The sequence below is a fragment of the Siphateles boraxobius genome, unplaced genomic scaffold (genome assembly GCF_051911475.1).
Source record: "Siphateles boraxobius isolate OS27281-9 unplaced genomic scaffold, OSU_SipBor_1 56, whole genome shotgun sequence".
NCBI classification, from domain to species: Eukaryota; Metazoa; Chordata; class Actinopteri; order Cypriniformes; family Leuciscidae; genus Siphateles; species Siphateles boraxobius.
The window spans coordinates 8,455,393-8,471,490 of record NW_027509182.1 but is presented as its reverse complement, the minus strand read 5'-3'; the positions used below and the strand labels follow the sequence as shown (position 1 = coordinate 8,471,490).

The 16,098-nt window shown below is 36.5% G+C and overlaps 1 protein-coding gene across 4 annotated transcripts in view; it reads left to right on the top strand.

Annotated features, from left to right (window-relative positions):
• Positions 1-16,098, top strand: part of kntc1 (kinetochore associated 1) — a 79,985-nt gene that overhangs the window by 10,066 nt on the left and 53,821 nt on the right. For 2 of the 4 annotated variants that reach the window (XM_077206622.1, XM_077206620.1), the window contains exons 2-11: positions 5,286-5,406; positions 5,511-5,626; positions 6,052-6,133; positions 6,277-6,389; positions 6,715-6,825; positions 11,619-11,712; positions 11,815-11,867; positions 14,357-14,469; positions 14,576-14,627; positions 14,952-15,056. In XM_077206622.1, the coding sequence (XP_077062737.1) occupies positions 5,286-5,406; positions 5,511-5,626; positions 6,052-6,133; positions 6,277-6,389; positions 6,715-6,825; positions 11,619-11,712; positions 11,815-11,867; positions 14,357-14,469; positions 14,576-14,627; positions 14,952-15,056 (960 nt within the window). Of the gene's footprint in view, positions 1-3,788; positions 4,132-5,285; positions 5,407-5,510; positions 5,627-6,051; positions 6,134-6,276; positions 6,390-6,714; positions 6,826-11,618; positions 11,713-11,814; positions 11,868-14,356; positions 14,470-14,575; positions 14,628-14,951; positions 15,057-16,098 lie in introns of those variants that run through there. The other 2 variants (XM_077206624.1, XM_077206623.1) reach the window with 2 other exon arrangements.

The window sequence follows — 16,098 nt, the reverse complement described above, 5'->3', positions numbered from 1 at the left end:
TCCATGCCTTTCTGTGACAATAAACATCCATGTTAAACTGTCATTTTTCCGCACTCTGTCAAACCGCAGATTTCCAGTCTCTTTAGGCTATACTGCATTAGTTTATCGTGAGACTCTTTGTCAGGTGCAAGGATGATGATTTCATGTTAAATGTTCTCAGCTCTTTTAGTGCCAGACAGAACAGTGGCTATATGGTTTATCCAAATCTGCTCTCCTTTCACTATGTTGCATTCACATTATCTGATCTCTACCCCCTTTTTTGGACACAAGATTCACTCTCTCTTTTACATTAATTTCTGAAGTGATGTGCATTGCCGCCATCTGCTGTTCAACACGTTCGCACTGTGCTTGATGGTCTTTATCAGCAACAAAATCACAATCCTTCTCTCTCTCTCTCTCTCTCTCTCTCTCTCTCTCTCTCTCTCTCTCTCTCTCTCTCTCGTCTCTCTTGTCTCTTGTCTCTCGTCTCTCGTCTCTCTCGTCTCTCTCTCTCTCTCTCTCTCTCTCTCTCTCTCTCTCTCTTTGTGTGAATGCTCTTTTATAGATTTCCACCTCTGAGTTCTCTAAATTCCAACTTCCACCATCCAAGAGAACCTGCTGATTCTTATAGATGCTTGAAATTCTTTCAAAATGCTACTACTACTACTAATAACAATAATGATAATAATAACAACAACAAAAAACTCACAGCATCCAAGGTCTAGTTTCAGGAGGCATGAAAAATCAGATGTTTCTTATCTTATTGAAAACATCTGATAAATTTCCTTTCTGAATATTTCAGGTTTGTAAATTATATTTATTGCTTTTATGCTTTATTATATTTATTCTTCTACAAAATGAGTGTAATGTGTTTCTAAAAACATTATTATAGGTTTTGGAAATTAATTGCTTCCTTGCTTTAAAAAAGAAAGTTCCCTTTCGAGGGAACTCGCGCTACGTCGATGACGCTTTGGGAACGTCTGAAGCACGTCAACTAGTCCAAGTGAGTCAGGGGGTGCTTCTCAATTCTTATTTGTGTATCCTCGTTTCCTTTCCTCACGTCTCAGCTCCACCCCCTGTAGGATGCGAGGGAAGGCTGCAAGGAAAGAAAATGAGGACGAAGGAATCGAATGAACTTTTTTTTTATACATTGGAATACTTGATCACTCGAGCGTCACTCCACAGCGTCATCAGCAGCGCTCAAAGGAGCTGCCCTCCTGTTGTTGAAGTTTGGTTATTTAAGTAATTCTTAATAAATAATAATAAAGCAAGATACCCTGTTGAAATATGTGAGATGTGTGGTTTATTGCAAAGCTAAAGTATAAATTAAAATGATTGTGACCGATGTAAAGGGGAGCAGAATATATATGCGTGTCACGTTTAGTCGATAAAACACTTCCGCATAGGATACACCTGTGTATCCTCGCTTGTGACTCTCCTCGCTGTGTATCCACGCTCTGCAAGCCTCCTCAGTCCTCGATCCTCGACTCCTCGCGGTGCAATTAGAGAATTGAGATGTCCTTCAAGATGGCTGAGCTCGATTGGTTTCCGGGTCATAGGATGGAGGAGAGGAGACGAGGAGGGTAGAAGCACGTCCGAAATGACCAGCATCAGCTTCTGTGCCTCATCAAGCGCTATGTGTCAAACTGTGTGTCTTAGTTATTGATATCTGTCCCAATTTAGTGCAGTACACAAATTCACACATGCAAACAGTGTGCTTCTCCCTGTATGCACCTCCTAACGGGTGGGGATGCACACGACTTGTTTGATATGTGTTACGAGGGGACTGCGATTGTGAGAGGCTGCGGCTTCACACACTCCACTACCGCCTGTCACTGTTCAAAGAAAGTGTTCAGGTTTGCGTTCCTCAATCTGGCCCCGCTTCTGCCGAGGCAATAGGATCTCTCGGAGGGGTTGGAGACGGGCGCATACTTCCATGGACACATTCTTTCTTACTTCGGCATACGTGTCTCCATCCTTCCAGAAAACAGGAAGTTCCTGAGGTTTGCTTTCAGGGGCAAAGCACAGTGTCAGGTTCTTATCACCCCAAACATTCCCGAAATGCGTGGATGCCGCTCTGGCCCCACTCAGGCTGCAAGGAATTCACATTGTGAACTATATAGACGACTGACTAATATTAGTGCAGTCGGAGCAGATGGCGGTTCGGCATCAAGATGTCGTTCTCACTCACATGCAGAAGTTGGGGTTGAGACTGAATGCCAAGAAGAGTGTGCTTTCTCCATTACAGAGGACGACCTTTCTTGGTGTGGTGTGGGATTCAGTGACGATGCGGGCCGTCCTATCACCCGCTTGTGTTGCTGCTATCCTCACAGTCATAAAGATAAAGCTTGGACAGTCACTCACTGTCAAACAGTTTCAGAGACTGTTGGGTCTGATGAACAGTGTGAAGAGTGTGCTTTCTCTATTACAGAGGACCATCTTGGTGTGGTGTGGGATATATGTAAGGATCATATTCAGTTGTGAAGTAATCATTTTACACTATTTGCCATTAATATTTTGTTTTAAAATATGCACACATTCACTCAGATTATTGTCGGCTAACCATGTATTACATTTACATTTACATTTAATCAGTAGCAGATGCTTTTATCCATAGTGGAGGAGAGCAATATAAGCAGTTAAACTAACAATATGACAACAATATGCAAGTGCTGTGACCCTTCCCAGTTTAGTCTAACGTGTTTAAAAAAAAAAGATATAGAATACAAGAGGAAAGAAAAGAAAGAAAGTGTTAGTATTAATGGACCACGTGTTGGCGATAAAGATGCGTCTTCAGCAGTATCTTGAAAATGGCTAGAGAATCAGCAGCTCTGGTTGAGTTAGGCAGATCATTCCACCAGCAGGGAACAGTCAAGTTGAAGGTCCGAGAAATAAATTTTGTGCCTCTTTGAGATGGCACCACGAGGCGACGCTCACTTGCAGAACACAAGCTTCTGGTTGGCACGTATGTACAAAGGCAAACATCAGTGCCTTGAATTTGATGTGAGCGGCAATGGCAAGAGCAATTTTTTGAGGAGAGGAGTGACGTGTGCTCTCTTCAGCTCTTTTTCTCGCTGCTGCATTCTGGATCAGTTGCAGAGGTTTGACAGCGCAAGCTAAGGCCTGGCAAGAGCATTACAATAGTCCAGTCTGGAGAACATGTATTACTGTCTCTGCAAGGCTTTTTTACACATTAAACTCACGAACCAGGAATCCACCAGGAATCCCGGTCTTTGTATTTTTATATCAATATACAAGATTATCCTATTGAAATCAATGTGATAAACAAGTTAGGTCAATAGTAATAAAAAAGAAGTCAGAATACATAATGAAAAATCGATTACATTACAACTACAATTTTTGTCATGCATGCATTTGGAATCAGTAACTGACTTCAGTTTGTAAGTAATCTACCCAGCACTGTTTATGGCAGTATAGAATAAATGACATAATAATATATCAGCAAAGAATTGTATACTCTGCTCTCAACAGAGCAGTTTAAAAGGAAAGCATGCATGGTTCTGGCAATTAGCCTAAATGCGGACTTTCAGAATGAGAATTTGAAATAGGAAGAATCCAGCACAGAGAAGGATTAAAACCTCTTGATATCAATAAATATTCTTGTATAGCATATAAATTATATGAATAAAGATTCTGTTAAACAAACGTATATCTTTCCCAGTAGCCTACTTTCACATATCAACGCGTCACACTCCGTCCCAGTAGATGGCGAAAATGCACCAATAGCTTGACAACCGCCGTAAAACCCAGTAGAAGAAGAGGAAAAACAAGACGAAGAAGAAATCGGCGCCAAACTTCAACGTTCATGGCGGAGTTTGGTTTCACTTGCTGATGTATAGATTGTATGCAATCAAATCTAAGTATTTTTAAGAAATTGTACTAAATGGCAAATCGTCTGGAAACGCCTGTGACATTTTGCGCCTTTTAATTCGAAGTGTCATGCCGGTTGATCGTTAATATATATATATTTCACCTAACGTTCAGTAATAAGCGTCAAGAATGTGGAATAACGTGGAACTTCTGCTGAACGAGGACACGAACACAGTCCGACTCTACAGCGATGCTGAACAAGAGTCCGGGAACGCTTTATATCAAGTGGATACCTTGGTTAAAATCTCATCCTCCGAAAGGGTTAGCAAAAACTGTAACTTATATGTTGCTAGCTGCAATAACAAAAAGTGCTGTCATATTGACATGTTTTTGGAACAGTGGTAATGACAGCTGGGTTTGACGTAACGTAACGTTACAGCAATACGATGTGACGTATTACGATCTCATCAATATACAGGACCGTCAAAAGTTTGGAAACATCACTATTTTTAATGTCAGAAATCATTCTAATATGCTGATTTGATACTCATTTATTATCAATGTTGGAAAGACTTTTGCTGCTTAATATTTATTTGGAGCCTGTGATACTTTTTTTTTTTTTTTAGGATTCATTGATGAATAAAAAGTTAAAAAGAACAGCCTTTTTTTCCAAAATAGAAATCTTTTCTAACAATATAAATCTTCACTATCACTTTTCTTATCAATTTAATGCATCATTGCTGAATAAAAGTATTAATTTCTTTCAAAAAGAAAGAAAAAATCAATGACCCCAAACTTTTGAGTATTTTGTTACAAAATATTTCTATTTTAAATGCTGTTATTTTCTCACTTTTTATTCATCAAAGAATCCTGAAAAAAGTATCAGGGTATAAACAAATAATAGGCTGCACAACTGTTTCCAACATTGATAATGACTGAGTATCAAATCAGCATATTAGAATGATTTCTGAAAGATCATGTGATACTGAATACTGGAGTAATGATGCTGCAAAATTCTGATTTGCATCACAGAAATAAATTATATTTTAAAGTAGGCCTATATTCAAATAGAAAACCATTATTTTAATTTGTAATCATTTTTCACAATATTACTGTTTTTTCAGTATTTTTGATCAAATAAATTCAGGCTTGATGAGCATAATAGATTGCCTTCAAAAACATAAAAAATATTATGTTTCCAAACTTTTGACCGGTACTGTATATGTAATATACAGTATGTTTGTGCACATACTGTGTGTATGTTTGTACTGTATATGTAATATACAATATGTTTGTGCATTTTTGCATTGCACTGATGCCTTGTTTAGTGTTTTACACTGTAATTAATATTTTTGTTTCTATATATCTGTATTTGAGTTGTACTATATAGTTTGTATAATGATGACAATAATAACAATGATTGTTTCTTTTCCTTTTGTTGTCATTAGTATTGTTGTTGTTCTTTTATGCTCCAGGTACTGTCTAATCCAAAGGTCTACGCATCCAGTACTCCAAACTGCTGTATTGTTGTTGCTGACACTGCGGTGGTTGTCTTTGATCCTGGTTTTCAGACTGTTCTGATTCACCTGTATTTTGGTAACACAAGTTCTGTCATGCACAGTTAACATTCACTGTCCACAGTACTGTATACAAAATATAAGGAAAACCCATATCTTCAATTGCTCTCATGTTTGATTCAGACTCCGTAGTAGATGCTGTTACTGCTTGCCCTCAAGGCCAGTTTCTTCTGGTTGGAGAGAGAAATGGAAGTCTGCACATCATCTATGTCCCTCTGAAGAAGACGGTGCTGACCAAAGTAAGCTGCAATAAATGTAATTGTATTAATCGCTAGTTTGACTCCAATATCATAGAGCTGAAACGAAAGTTGCGATAGTTTGTTTTTTTCCTTATGGTGACTTACATCCGAGTGGAACGGCTTCTTGAACAAGAAAGAAATTTAGGACAAGACTTGATTTTGTCCATCAGGAATCGATTGAATCATTGTGGTTTGCTATCGCTGTGATCTTATGTGAGTGACAGGTTGTCCTCCTGCCCTCGCACCAGTAAACATCATCAGAGAAGAGATGAAGCTGGAAGGGAAACTTAATTTGATTAAAGATTACAAGGGCACATGAATAATAATGATACAAATGTGCACGGATAAAAAAAAAACACACACACACACACAAAAAAAAACAAGAATTAGCTGTTTGATTTCATGGTAACTAATCTTTTTCCCAGACTCTGCACCAACAAAACCCCTCTGATGGTGACGAGACAACCTTTAAGAGCCTAATTCTACACGAGACACCTGGTTCTAAAGGTGAGTTTCTAAATGGTATAGTAAGCAGTAAAATTAAGATGTATATAGAATATCATATACGTACATAGATGTGGCCACTGACAGCATTTCCATAGTCTGTATTTGTTAAATTATTAAAACATTTTCTTTCTTTTGTGTTTTAGGAGTGTATGATCTATTTTTCATTGTTAACAATGGTTTCCTACACACATCGAAAGTGGCTTTGGGAAAAATACAGAGCGCGATTGAAAACATGGATCTAGTGGCTTTAAATAAGGTAGATGTTTCAATTAATCAAATGCCCCCCCTTCAAGGCCCAGCAAGGTAGTAAAGACATTGTTAAAACTTTGTTCAAATGTTTATGTGAATAAAAGCCTAAATTAAATTTCTTCATTATTTAAAAGTGATTGTGTCTCTTCAGAAGACTTGGATTGAACCACTCCATTCATATATATTACTTTTACTATTTTTTATGAACATTTTTGAAGTGTGACATTTTTGGGAGAATGGGCTCTCATTTGAGGGACACAAATCTCTCAGGTTTTATTAAAAATGTCTTGGAATGTTATGGAAGATTAAAAAGTTTTATGGATTCCTTACAGATCCAAGATGAAATTCGAATGAACTTCTGCTCAACTGAAGAGATTCATGAAGATGGTTGCATCTCAGCAGGTCTGGTCTGCTTTGGAAGCACAATACACCTTCTGATTGGGGTAACTTTGATTCTAAATCTTGAACTCAACCGCATTTTCTCTTCCTAGGGCTGGGCGATATGGCAAAAAAATCATATATCTCAGTATTGTTTGGTTAAATGGCGATATACGATATATATCTCGGTACTTTCTACGTTTTCTATTTGGATAAAGAAAATTTATTTATTTAAAAAAAATGTTATTTCACATCCTGCTCAATGATATCCAAACAATGTTGATATTGAAGGATATTTAAACAAATAGGGAATGTAATGTAGGCTATGCAATATATTATGTGCAAAAAGGTGCTTAAAATCACATTACATTCTAACTTTGTAACATTACAAACTGAAAACAAAAATGATGCTTTTGTTTTTAAAAATGACTAAAGGCTAAACTAAAAATGAAAATAAAAACAAAAGCACAAATTAATTATATTAGACTGCATTTGATTACCCCATTATAATGGTCACTTTCATAAAAACATACTTGTAGGTTTAAAATTCCACATATGGCACATTTATTGTCTCCAGCAACAAATATTTTATTAATATGTATTTTAGTCAGAATTATTGCGCTACTATTCTATTGTGCTCGTCTGTTTGGCGCGCGTGCGCGCGGCGGCGCTCATTAACGGAAGCTTGAATTTTAGCGGAGATTCATTTGCAGAAGCTCGTCCTCTCCTGACAGTGAAATGGACATATTTGATTGATTTGTATGAACATTTACAGATGGATAATATACCTGTGAAATGTAAGTTAAGCACTGAGGAAAGCACCACGTCTCAAACGCATTAAACAGCGCCAGTATTTATCTTTCAGTCACTAACAGTAGGCTATCTGTCCGAGCATCTGACAGGGCAAGCTGCTTTAAACTTGTTAACTAACGTATCTTACCAGTTATTTTGAAGCGCTTAATAAGCTTGTGTCATGTTTAGGACAAATTGTACTGTTCTTTCACTGCAGGAGCTCACACTGCGTACTCCACTATTTTTCAGATGTGCTCGTATCAAACTACTGTATCGATATAAACGGTATTGCCTCATTCCATATCGTGGGGGAAAAAAATATCGATATATTGTACAAACTCGATATACCGCCCAGCCCTATCTCTTCCTTCCCCAAAATAATCTGATGCTTCTATTCCTGCCGCTTTCCAACAAAATGATTTGCTGTGGAATTATGACATAAGCTGATTTCTGATTCAGTGTGTCAAGGGGTGGTCACAGTACAATTTTCATTCCATTGACTTCCATTTATACGCATATGAAAGCAGGAGATTTGATGGAGAGAGGTTTCACATTTTGCTGCATCCAGAAGTTCTAGTTTGGTGAACTCTGACCTGTGAATTTGTATCACTTGAAGACTTGTGACTAGGGCTGGGTGATAAAACGATAACAATAATCATCGTGAATTAATTTTCCTCAAAATGATAACAAGAGTTCGATACATTTATGATATAATGTTTATGCATCAAAAGCGGAACCGCATCTTGCAATAAGGTTTCATTTTGTTAGCATTAGTTAACATGAACCAACAAAGAATGAACAATACTTCTACAGGATTTATTAATCTTAGTTAATGTTAATCTCAACATTTTCTAAGAAATTTTTAAGATGCAAAAATGTATAAAATAGTCAATGCACTAACATGAACACAAATATTTTAACAACAAAGGTTAATCAACAAAGGTTATTGCTCTCTGTTAGTTCATGTTATTTAATGCATTAACAAATGAGACCTTATTGTAAAGTGTTACCAAAAAATATATTGCTTAAAAAAAAGTAAATAAATAATGCAAACAATTCCTTGAACAACATAACTTGGGCTACATATAAAGAAACAAATTGCTTGTGCCATGGATAAATCAAATTAAATCGCCTCCGCCTGGACAATAAGGAAAAGATTTTAATCAAACTGTATTGTTATTAAGAATAGTAGAACAATACAAGTGCTAGTTATTAATAATGACACATCAATGTTTTTTTTTTAATTACAGTAATGCATCTTTAATCTTACTGTTTCAAATAACATCATTGCTGTTTGAGCTCTGCTCGCTGAAGCTGGAGAGAATGAACACCCGTAAACTGAAGCGCTTTGCTAGAAAGTTAATTCAATGGAATGCATCTTATCTAAGATGAATCAGATAATTATACAAAATAAACATAATACTACAAGTTATTTTTGCACAAAATCGCGCACAGATGAACTTTAAGTAAGTTATGAGAGTCACAATCATAGTTATTAATTTTGTGCAGAACTGCAGGTTATTTACCTCAACGAAACGCATCCTAGATGAGATTAATCAGATATTTATTAGGGCTGTCAATCGATGAAAATTTTTAATCTAATTAATTACATACTCTGTAATTAATTAATCTAAATTAATCGCATACACAATCTTACAATGTTTACATGGTACAATTTCTGGTAAGCTACGTTTTTATTATTATTGCTTGACAAAAATTTCACGATTTCAATTTAATTTAATTATTGTGATTTGATGCAATATTGACTCATTTGGATAAATATTAGGTACACAAGATAGGCATTCATTTTTCTCAAGAAAAAAAAATCTCACCCAATGCTGTAAAAATACAGAGAGCCATATCAGCTGGTAGTATTTAAGGTTAAAAATAGCTCAAATTAAATATTATGCTTGTTTATTACAAATAACAACTTTGATATAAGTAAAAATATAATCCATACGTAATATACTAGTAGGCTACATAAATTTTGAAAAATACTCTCTATAGCTCTTTTTTATAGCCAACTATAACATGCTATATGGTCATGAAATGGCTTTCCTGAGGTAACTTAGGGCTAAATGTTATGTGACATAATTGTTCTCCAGCTGTTTTATTGACCTCTTTTCGCGGTTGAAAAACACTGATTGATCGAGGAATATACATTTCGGTAAGTTTTAGGCTGCCCTACTGTATCTTTCAACATTGGTCATTCGTGTTTATTTACTATTAGCTAGAGATGATCGGTTCACGTGCCGCTATAGGGATCTGTCATTTCACATTTACAAGCGCCAAAACGGTAGTTTGATTTTCGTAATAAAATTAACAGAATCTGAGAGCTGAGATTTTTTTAATATCATAAGTAACGTGCTCTGTCTTGTCTGTTTCCGTGTCCTCTCTTTGGTGCGCGATTTTTCTGTGCGTGAGAAAATGGTTGTGTGACGTGAGAGCGCGTGAAAAGTTACAACACACACACACACAAGCGCGCTTTCTCTCAGACACACTCGCCGACTCACGCACACACTGACTCCTGGATGCTTTTCATTGATGTTGTAGGCCTACTTTAGAGTTTGACGAACTCAGTTTGTTAAAAGTAAATGTTCCAAACAATGATCCAAGCAGCGCGTTCTTGTCTCCCTCCTTCTTTTTACACGAACGCTAGAACGGCTCCGCAAAGGTCAAAACGGAATGGATTAATCTGCGTTATTTTTTTTAACGCGTTATTTCTTCTCAGATTAATTAATTGAAATTAACGCGTTATTTTGACAGCCCTAATATTTATACTACATAAACTTCATATTGAATTTGTGACCTATATGTGCACTGAATTATGCAAATAATCAGCACATGCTGAAACTAAGAAATTCATTTTTCTAGTAAGATATGTATTTTGTTAAAGAAAAATGACTGGAAAAGTGTAAAGAATTCAAAAAAGTGTTTGTCATATTCTGACAATAAAGATTAGTTTAAAACCACAATTAACGGTCTGGATTCTACAACTTTCTTTTAGGAGCTTAAAAAAATCTGCCTTAAAACTTAATAAAGATTTAACATTTATCATGATAATTATCCATATCGACTGATCGTGAACATTTTTTGGCTATATTGCCCTACTTGTGACCAATAGAAGATTGTTACACCACAGCGTGACCTTTAAGGCGTTTTCAGACCTGTAGATCTTTTGCTTTGGTTAGGTTCGCTTTCACAAGGCAACATTTCAGAGCGTACCAAAATGTGTTTATGCAAGTCATATGTGAATAAAACTTCCTCTTATTGGTAAGATTTAACCGCTCCAGAGTTAGTTTCAATCAGGCCGTGACCACCTCGTTCAAGCAATTGTTTTGGTGTGGATCAGAGCCGATTGCCGTGTATTATGCCTAAATCACACCAGGTTTTGAAAGAAAAGTTCCAAACAAGTCAATTGGGAAAATTAAAGGAACGCAAACTTTAAATCTGCAGTGTTGCAGTAGAGTGAAGAAGATTGCATATTTTTAAATTTTTTAAGTATTATATGTTGAATTATGTTTTTTAAAACACTGCAGAGTGTGACGTATTATTGCGACTTTTGCAGTGTCCATAACATTTTGCGTGATCAAAGTTTAGTGAGACAGTGGCTTTACAGCAGACAAGAATTGGTGGGGAAGGAATTAGGTACATCAAGATTAAAAAGAAAACTAAGAATAGATGGCTTAAACAAGTTAATTGTCTATTACTCAAACTATATACGTTTTAAAAGACCTTTAAATGACCTTCCCAAACATATTAATGTTTCATTAAAAAAACAAAAACAGGATTCCTGTTGAAATTAGTTTTTTTTAAAGAATCATGGACAGACTATGCCTTTTATTCTCTCTGCTTCAAATGTTAAACATATCTCCTTTGTTGAGGATATTGTCAAAGATATGGAGATATTTTAAGTACTCTGCCTTAGATTTATTGATTAGAGAATTAAAATGCATTTTCAATTAAATTTCAGTATCATTGCCTTTCCATGACTGATAAACAGTCATAATTTGTAAAATGAAATGTAGGAGCTTAAAGCAATTTTTCACCTGTGTTTATATGACAGGCTGATGGTGCTAATGCTCTTTCACTCTGGACCATGGGTCATGGGCAGACATCACTGTCTCTCACAAAACTCCTTGACTCTGCTTTAATGTCAGGTACTTAATGTGTTCTTGCTATGTTTACATTGATTATTACTAGATATGAAAAGTGTTAACATAGCTGTAAATAAATGAAAATGTTCTATTTGTCTATTCAAGAGGTGAAGAAGATTCAAGTTGTGGATAATTGGATGTATGTCCTAAACAAAGAGGTAAGGCCTTGTGGACACTGATGTTGATGCTAGAGATGCACTCACATTAAAATTCTTGCCTGAAACCCCAAATTTCTTGGACACTAGGGGTGTGCGATACTGACAAAAAACAAAACGAAAACGGTTCTGACGCACTCAGTGTCCGAATTTGTTTCACTCTTTTTGTTCACTTCCTCAAGGGGACTATATTATTGGACTGATGTAGGGAATAGTGAATGAGTGTATAGGGAGCGATTCTGAACACAGCTAAGGTCTTCAGGATTACCATACAGTTCCAGGCAGGTGAGTTGGAGCTGGCTGGGGGGATCTGGGGAATGCTCCAGCTTTCCCAGAGCTGGAAAGGTCCAGCTGCATATACATTTTTTATTTACATTTCTTCTTCATGCAGCTGGACCTTACAGTCGAATCAAGCCTCTATTTAGATATATAGTGTCACTGTCCACATTACATTCAGAGTGGTGTTTTTAGGAAGTCAAACAATTTGATAACCAATCAGATCTCAAGGTATTCTCCCAAAATGCCACCATAATCAATCAGACCATCGATCATTGCTGTCAGTTTCGAATACCTGGGTACTGGTTGCCAATCCCTAGTAAACAACATAATACAGAATTGAGTACCGACCCACTTCAAGCACTGCCGTCACTGTGATAATTCAGACTGTCCTCAGGGCTGCCCGATTGCCCAGGTCAAGCATGAAAGATGCTCGGGACAGATGACAGAATTGGCTACATATTGTTACAAAAGTTTATAATTTTCATGTATTTTGGCAGTCTTGCCAATTTAAGCATTCAAGTGATTTTAAATCATTCAAACAGGATAAGAGTCTACATAAGTTGAAGACGAAATTGTTCTATTTTTACATTTGATTATTCAGTTCATTACTTGAATGCTGCTGTTAAATAGAGTGTTGCAGGGATGGCGGATCTTTGTAGGGATATCTTTGTAGGTTAACATCACACTGGTTCCATCGTCAAAAAACCCACTAGGATTTTTCCATAGGCTTTTGAATTCTCTCATAAAATAAGCTTTTTGATCAACAAACATTTATTAATCTTACATTTTGTCTTAGATATTTTTCACAAATGATCAACTTTTAAAGCCTGAATACAATCGCCCGAAATAAAAAGCTAACCATGGTTGCCTAACTTCAGCATCACCACCAAGCTTCCAACAACTCTTTCAGTCTTTATTTACATTTTCCTTGACAGTTCGAGTTAATAGTTTGCAAGTGCGCGATTAGAAACGCAAGTCTGTGAAAGCAGACTATTGCGCACATGAGTTTACCTGTCCAGCTGATGATTAATGTCCCCGATAACGTCTGTAGTCCCATTTAGCAACATGTTAGCAACCACCTTTTTTCACGACATGTAAAAGCATGAGTGGGGTATCACTGGTGCGTTTTATGTCATGGAGTAAAACATGATAATATCTTGAGCTTGTTTTCACCTCAGACCTTATTTCAGGCTTTTTGACCAACAACTCATTGAATATGGGAGGATGGACCCAGAAGTGATAAAATGCTAACTTTTTTATGGGTTTTTGCTACAAAAATACATAATTCCTGCAGCGCTCTGTAGATCCGCTGTACCTGAAAAATTTAAAGCAGTTTATTTCTTTTGTACCTTTATTTTGTGTTTGCCCAATTGTTTGTAATTTGTTTCTTTGTTCTCAATTTTGATAACAGAGATAAAATCATGAAATATAATAAGTGAAATTACAATTGATTGGTCATATTGCTCGCATGTACTTTGGTCTAAATGGTATGTCATTCGCACCCCTACAGTCAATGATCGCAGTGTTGATATCTGCAGTTTAAATTATGACTAGTTATATTTGCATAATGCATAGCTGCATAAAATTATTTTGATTTGTCAAAACTGAATTATGTGAACTATTAGTGAAGCTTGGGGCATTAATTAGGAAAATGGCTTGCTATAATGTGTCGCTTGATGAGATCAGTGACATCATTAAAGATGTATCAAATGGAAATTTGACTCTGTTTTTTCTGAAATCTTGAATCATCAGTCCTCAGGCCATATAGCGCAAGCATGGTGTTGATGCTATTTTAGCTTCTTGCATGTCATACATTAGGCAGAGGCTGTTTATAGGACACAGGCAGTTGTCATTGCTCTTCGTAGTTGTTTTTATATATAAAGTCCTTCCTGAGATCAGAGGTGTAGGAAATGACATGGAAGTAGTCTAGCTGAGATTTAGCTGCAATTCATACCATGTGACGTCCAATGTAGTTCTCTGAACTGTTCAAAACTGTTTCATGTTAGCAAAATTGACTATTAAATGACAGTTTGGTGAAATTTTCTGTATAATTTGTAAAAGTGTTACAAGGGGAACTTTAAAAATACATATTATTAGTCATCTGATTGATATGGCCGTTCAGTGTAAAAAAAAATCTTTTGTTGGCATCAGCTTAAAAATGTCCTGGTCAGTGCACCATTATTTTGTAAATAAAATATTATTTTTCTTTCTAGGGCATGCTCAGCTTGTTGGACATCCACTCTTTTGTCATGCTTTGTTGCTGGCCGGATCAATACATTGTTGATTTCCTGCTGATATCAGAGAGAAACTCCTCATCTATTACACAGCAAGTGTCTTGTTTGACTTCTTTTTGTAAAACATGGAGAGATAGGGTGCTTGTCTTTCATGATTAATCCACACATTGACAGATAAATGTCTTTTGTGTTGAACAGGCAAGACGATAACAGCTTGAAAATCATGACCTTGGTAGCTGAAGAAAACAAGGTATGTCTATTACCATTTCAGTCATAGACGATTCTTGCCATACGCCAGAGACTGTTCATGAATTTTCTTAGCAATTATTTTTTCAGGGGTACGTTGCTAGGTCTTTCCCCAACCCTCCCCATTACATGGCTGAGGACTCAAACACACTTGCACTTACACCCCCAGACAATTTAGCATCACCATTTCACCTATACTGCATGTTTTTGGATTGTGGGGGAAATTGGAGCACCCAGTGGAAACCCACACAGACAGATAAAGGATGTATATATGTAATTGAAAATACAGTTTTATTCCCCACTTGTTTTCTTTGTCATCTATGTCAAGGGTCATGCCAGGAAGCTAGTGATTCAGTCCCTGCCTTCTATGGAGGTTTTCTACTCACTAGAAGTTTCTTCTGATTCTTGGTTGATCCAGAAGGGAATCAATATGGTAATTATAACAATGTATATTAACAGTATGGAAATATATGAAATGTAATGTAATGCAAACCTGTAATATTTGTTGGTAATGTTCTATGGGTTGTCCTTAGAATTTCTTTGTCATATTTTGTAGGGGAGATACTAGTTGAAATAAAGCTAACATTTGAATATTGTTTCTATCGCGATTATGCCAGTGTTTCTTGGCTGAATCTCCAAGGTCTGTGCTATGGGTGTAACTGTACACAAGAATGACAAAGGTGGTACAGTATGTTTTCAGCACGGCACGAGGGAAAATCTAAATATTAGTTGCTGTTTCAAATTTCTGGAAGCTGACAGCTCTGATTGTATTTTACATAGCTTTTATTTTTTGTGCCTGTGTCATTTTCTCACGCTACTTAAAACATTAACGATGTCAGTCATATACTGTTACAGGAAACATGCGCAAATTCATTGCAGAAACAGGGTTGTGTTGCAAGTCCACATTGAGCGAAAAATAACAATATACAGTTTTTCGGCTTGGTCTACACACCTCTTTGAATTTTATGACCAGTGGAGATGGCAGTATGGAAAATAAAGTCACGCCTGCCATCCTTCTACGTTTCTGCCACTGCTTCATAAGAGGTAGCAATCCAGCTGTACATTGTTATGTTGTAAAACGACATCTGTATTTGCAAACACCTCCATGTTGCTTTAATTTTTATGCCAATTACATTGGAAAGTCTATGCCATAAAAACCAAAGCAGATAATCTGTAAAAAGATCGCCAGTGTATCAGTGTGGACAGTTAAATCATTTAGATCCAATTCTAATCGGATACACAAGTTTTTATTTAATCTTTAGAGGCCACTGTTGTACTCTAGAATGACAACAGGCCCTTTGAGTCTAGTGCTGGAGTAGCTGTGTGACAGGAAAAAGCAATTTTTGGACTCGTTGATATCCAATACTTCCAAAAATTGGTTACCAATGCAAATGAATCTGCAAAACCTATATATTGGTCGACCTTTAAAAGAAACGATACTTGAATGTTTATGCCGGTTAATACATTTCCACCAG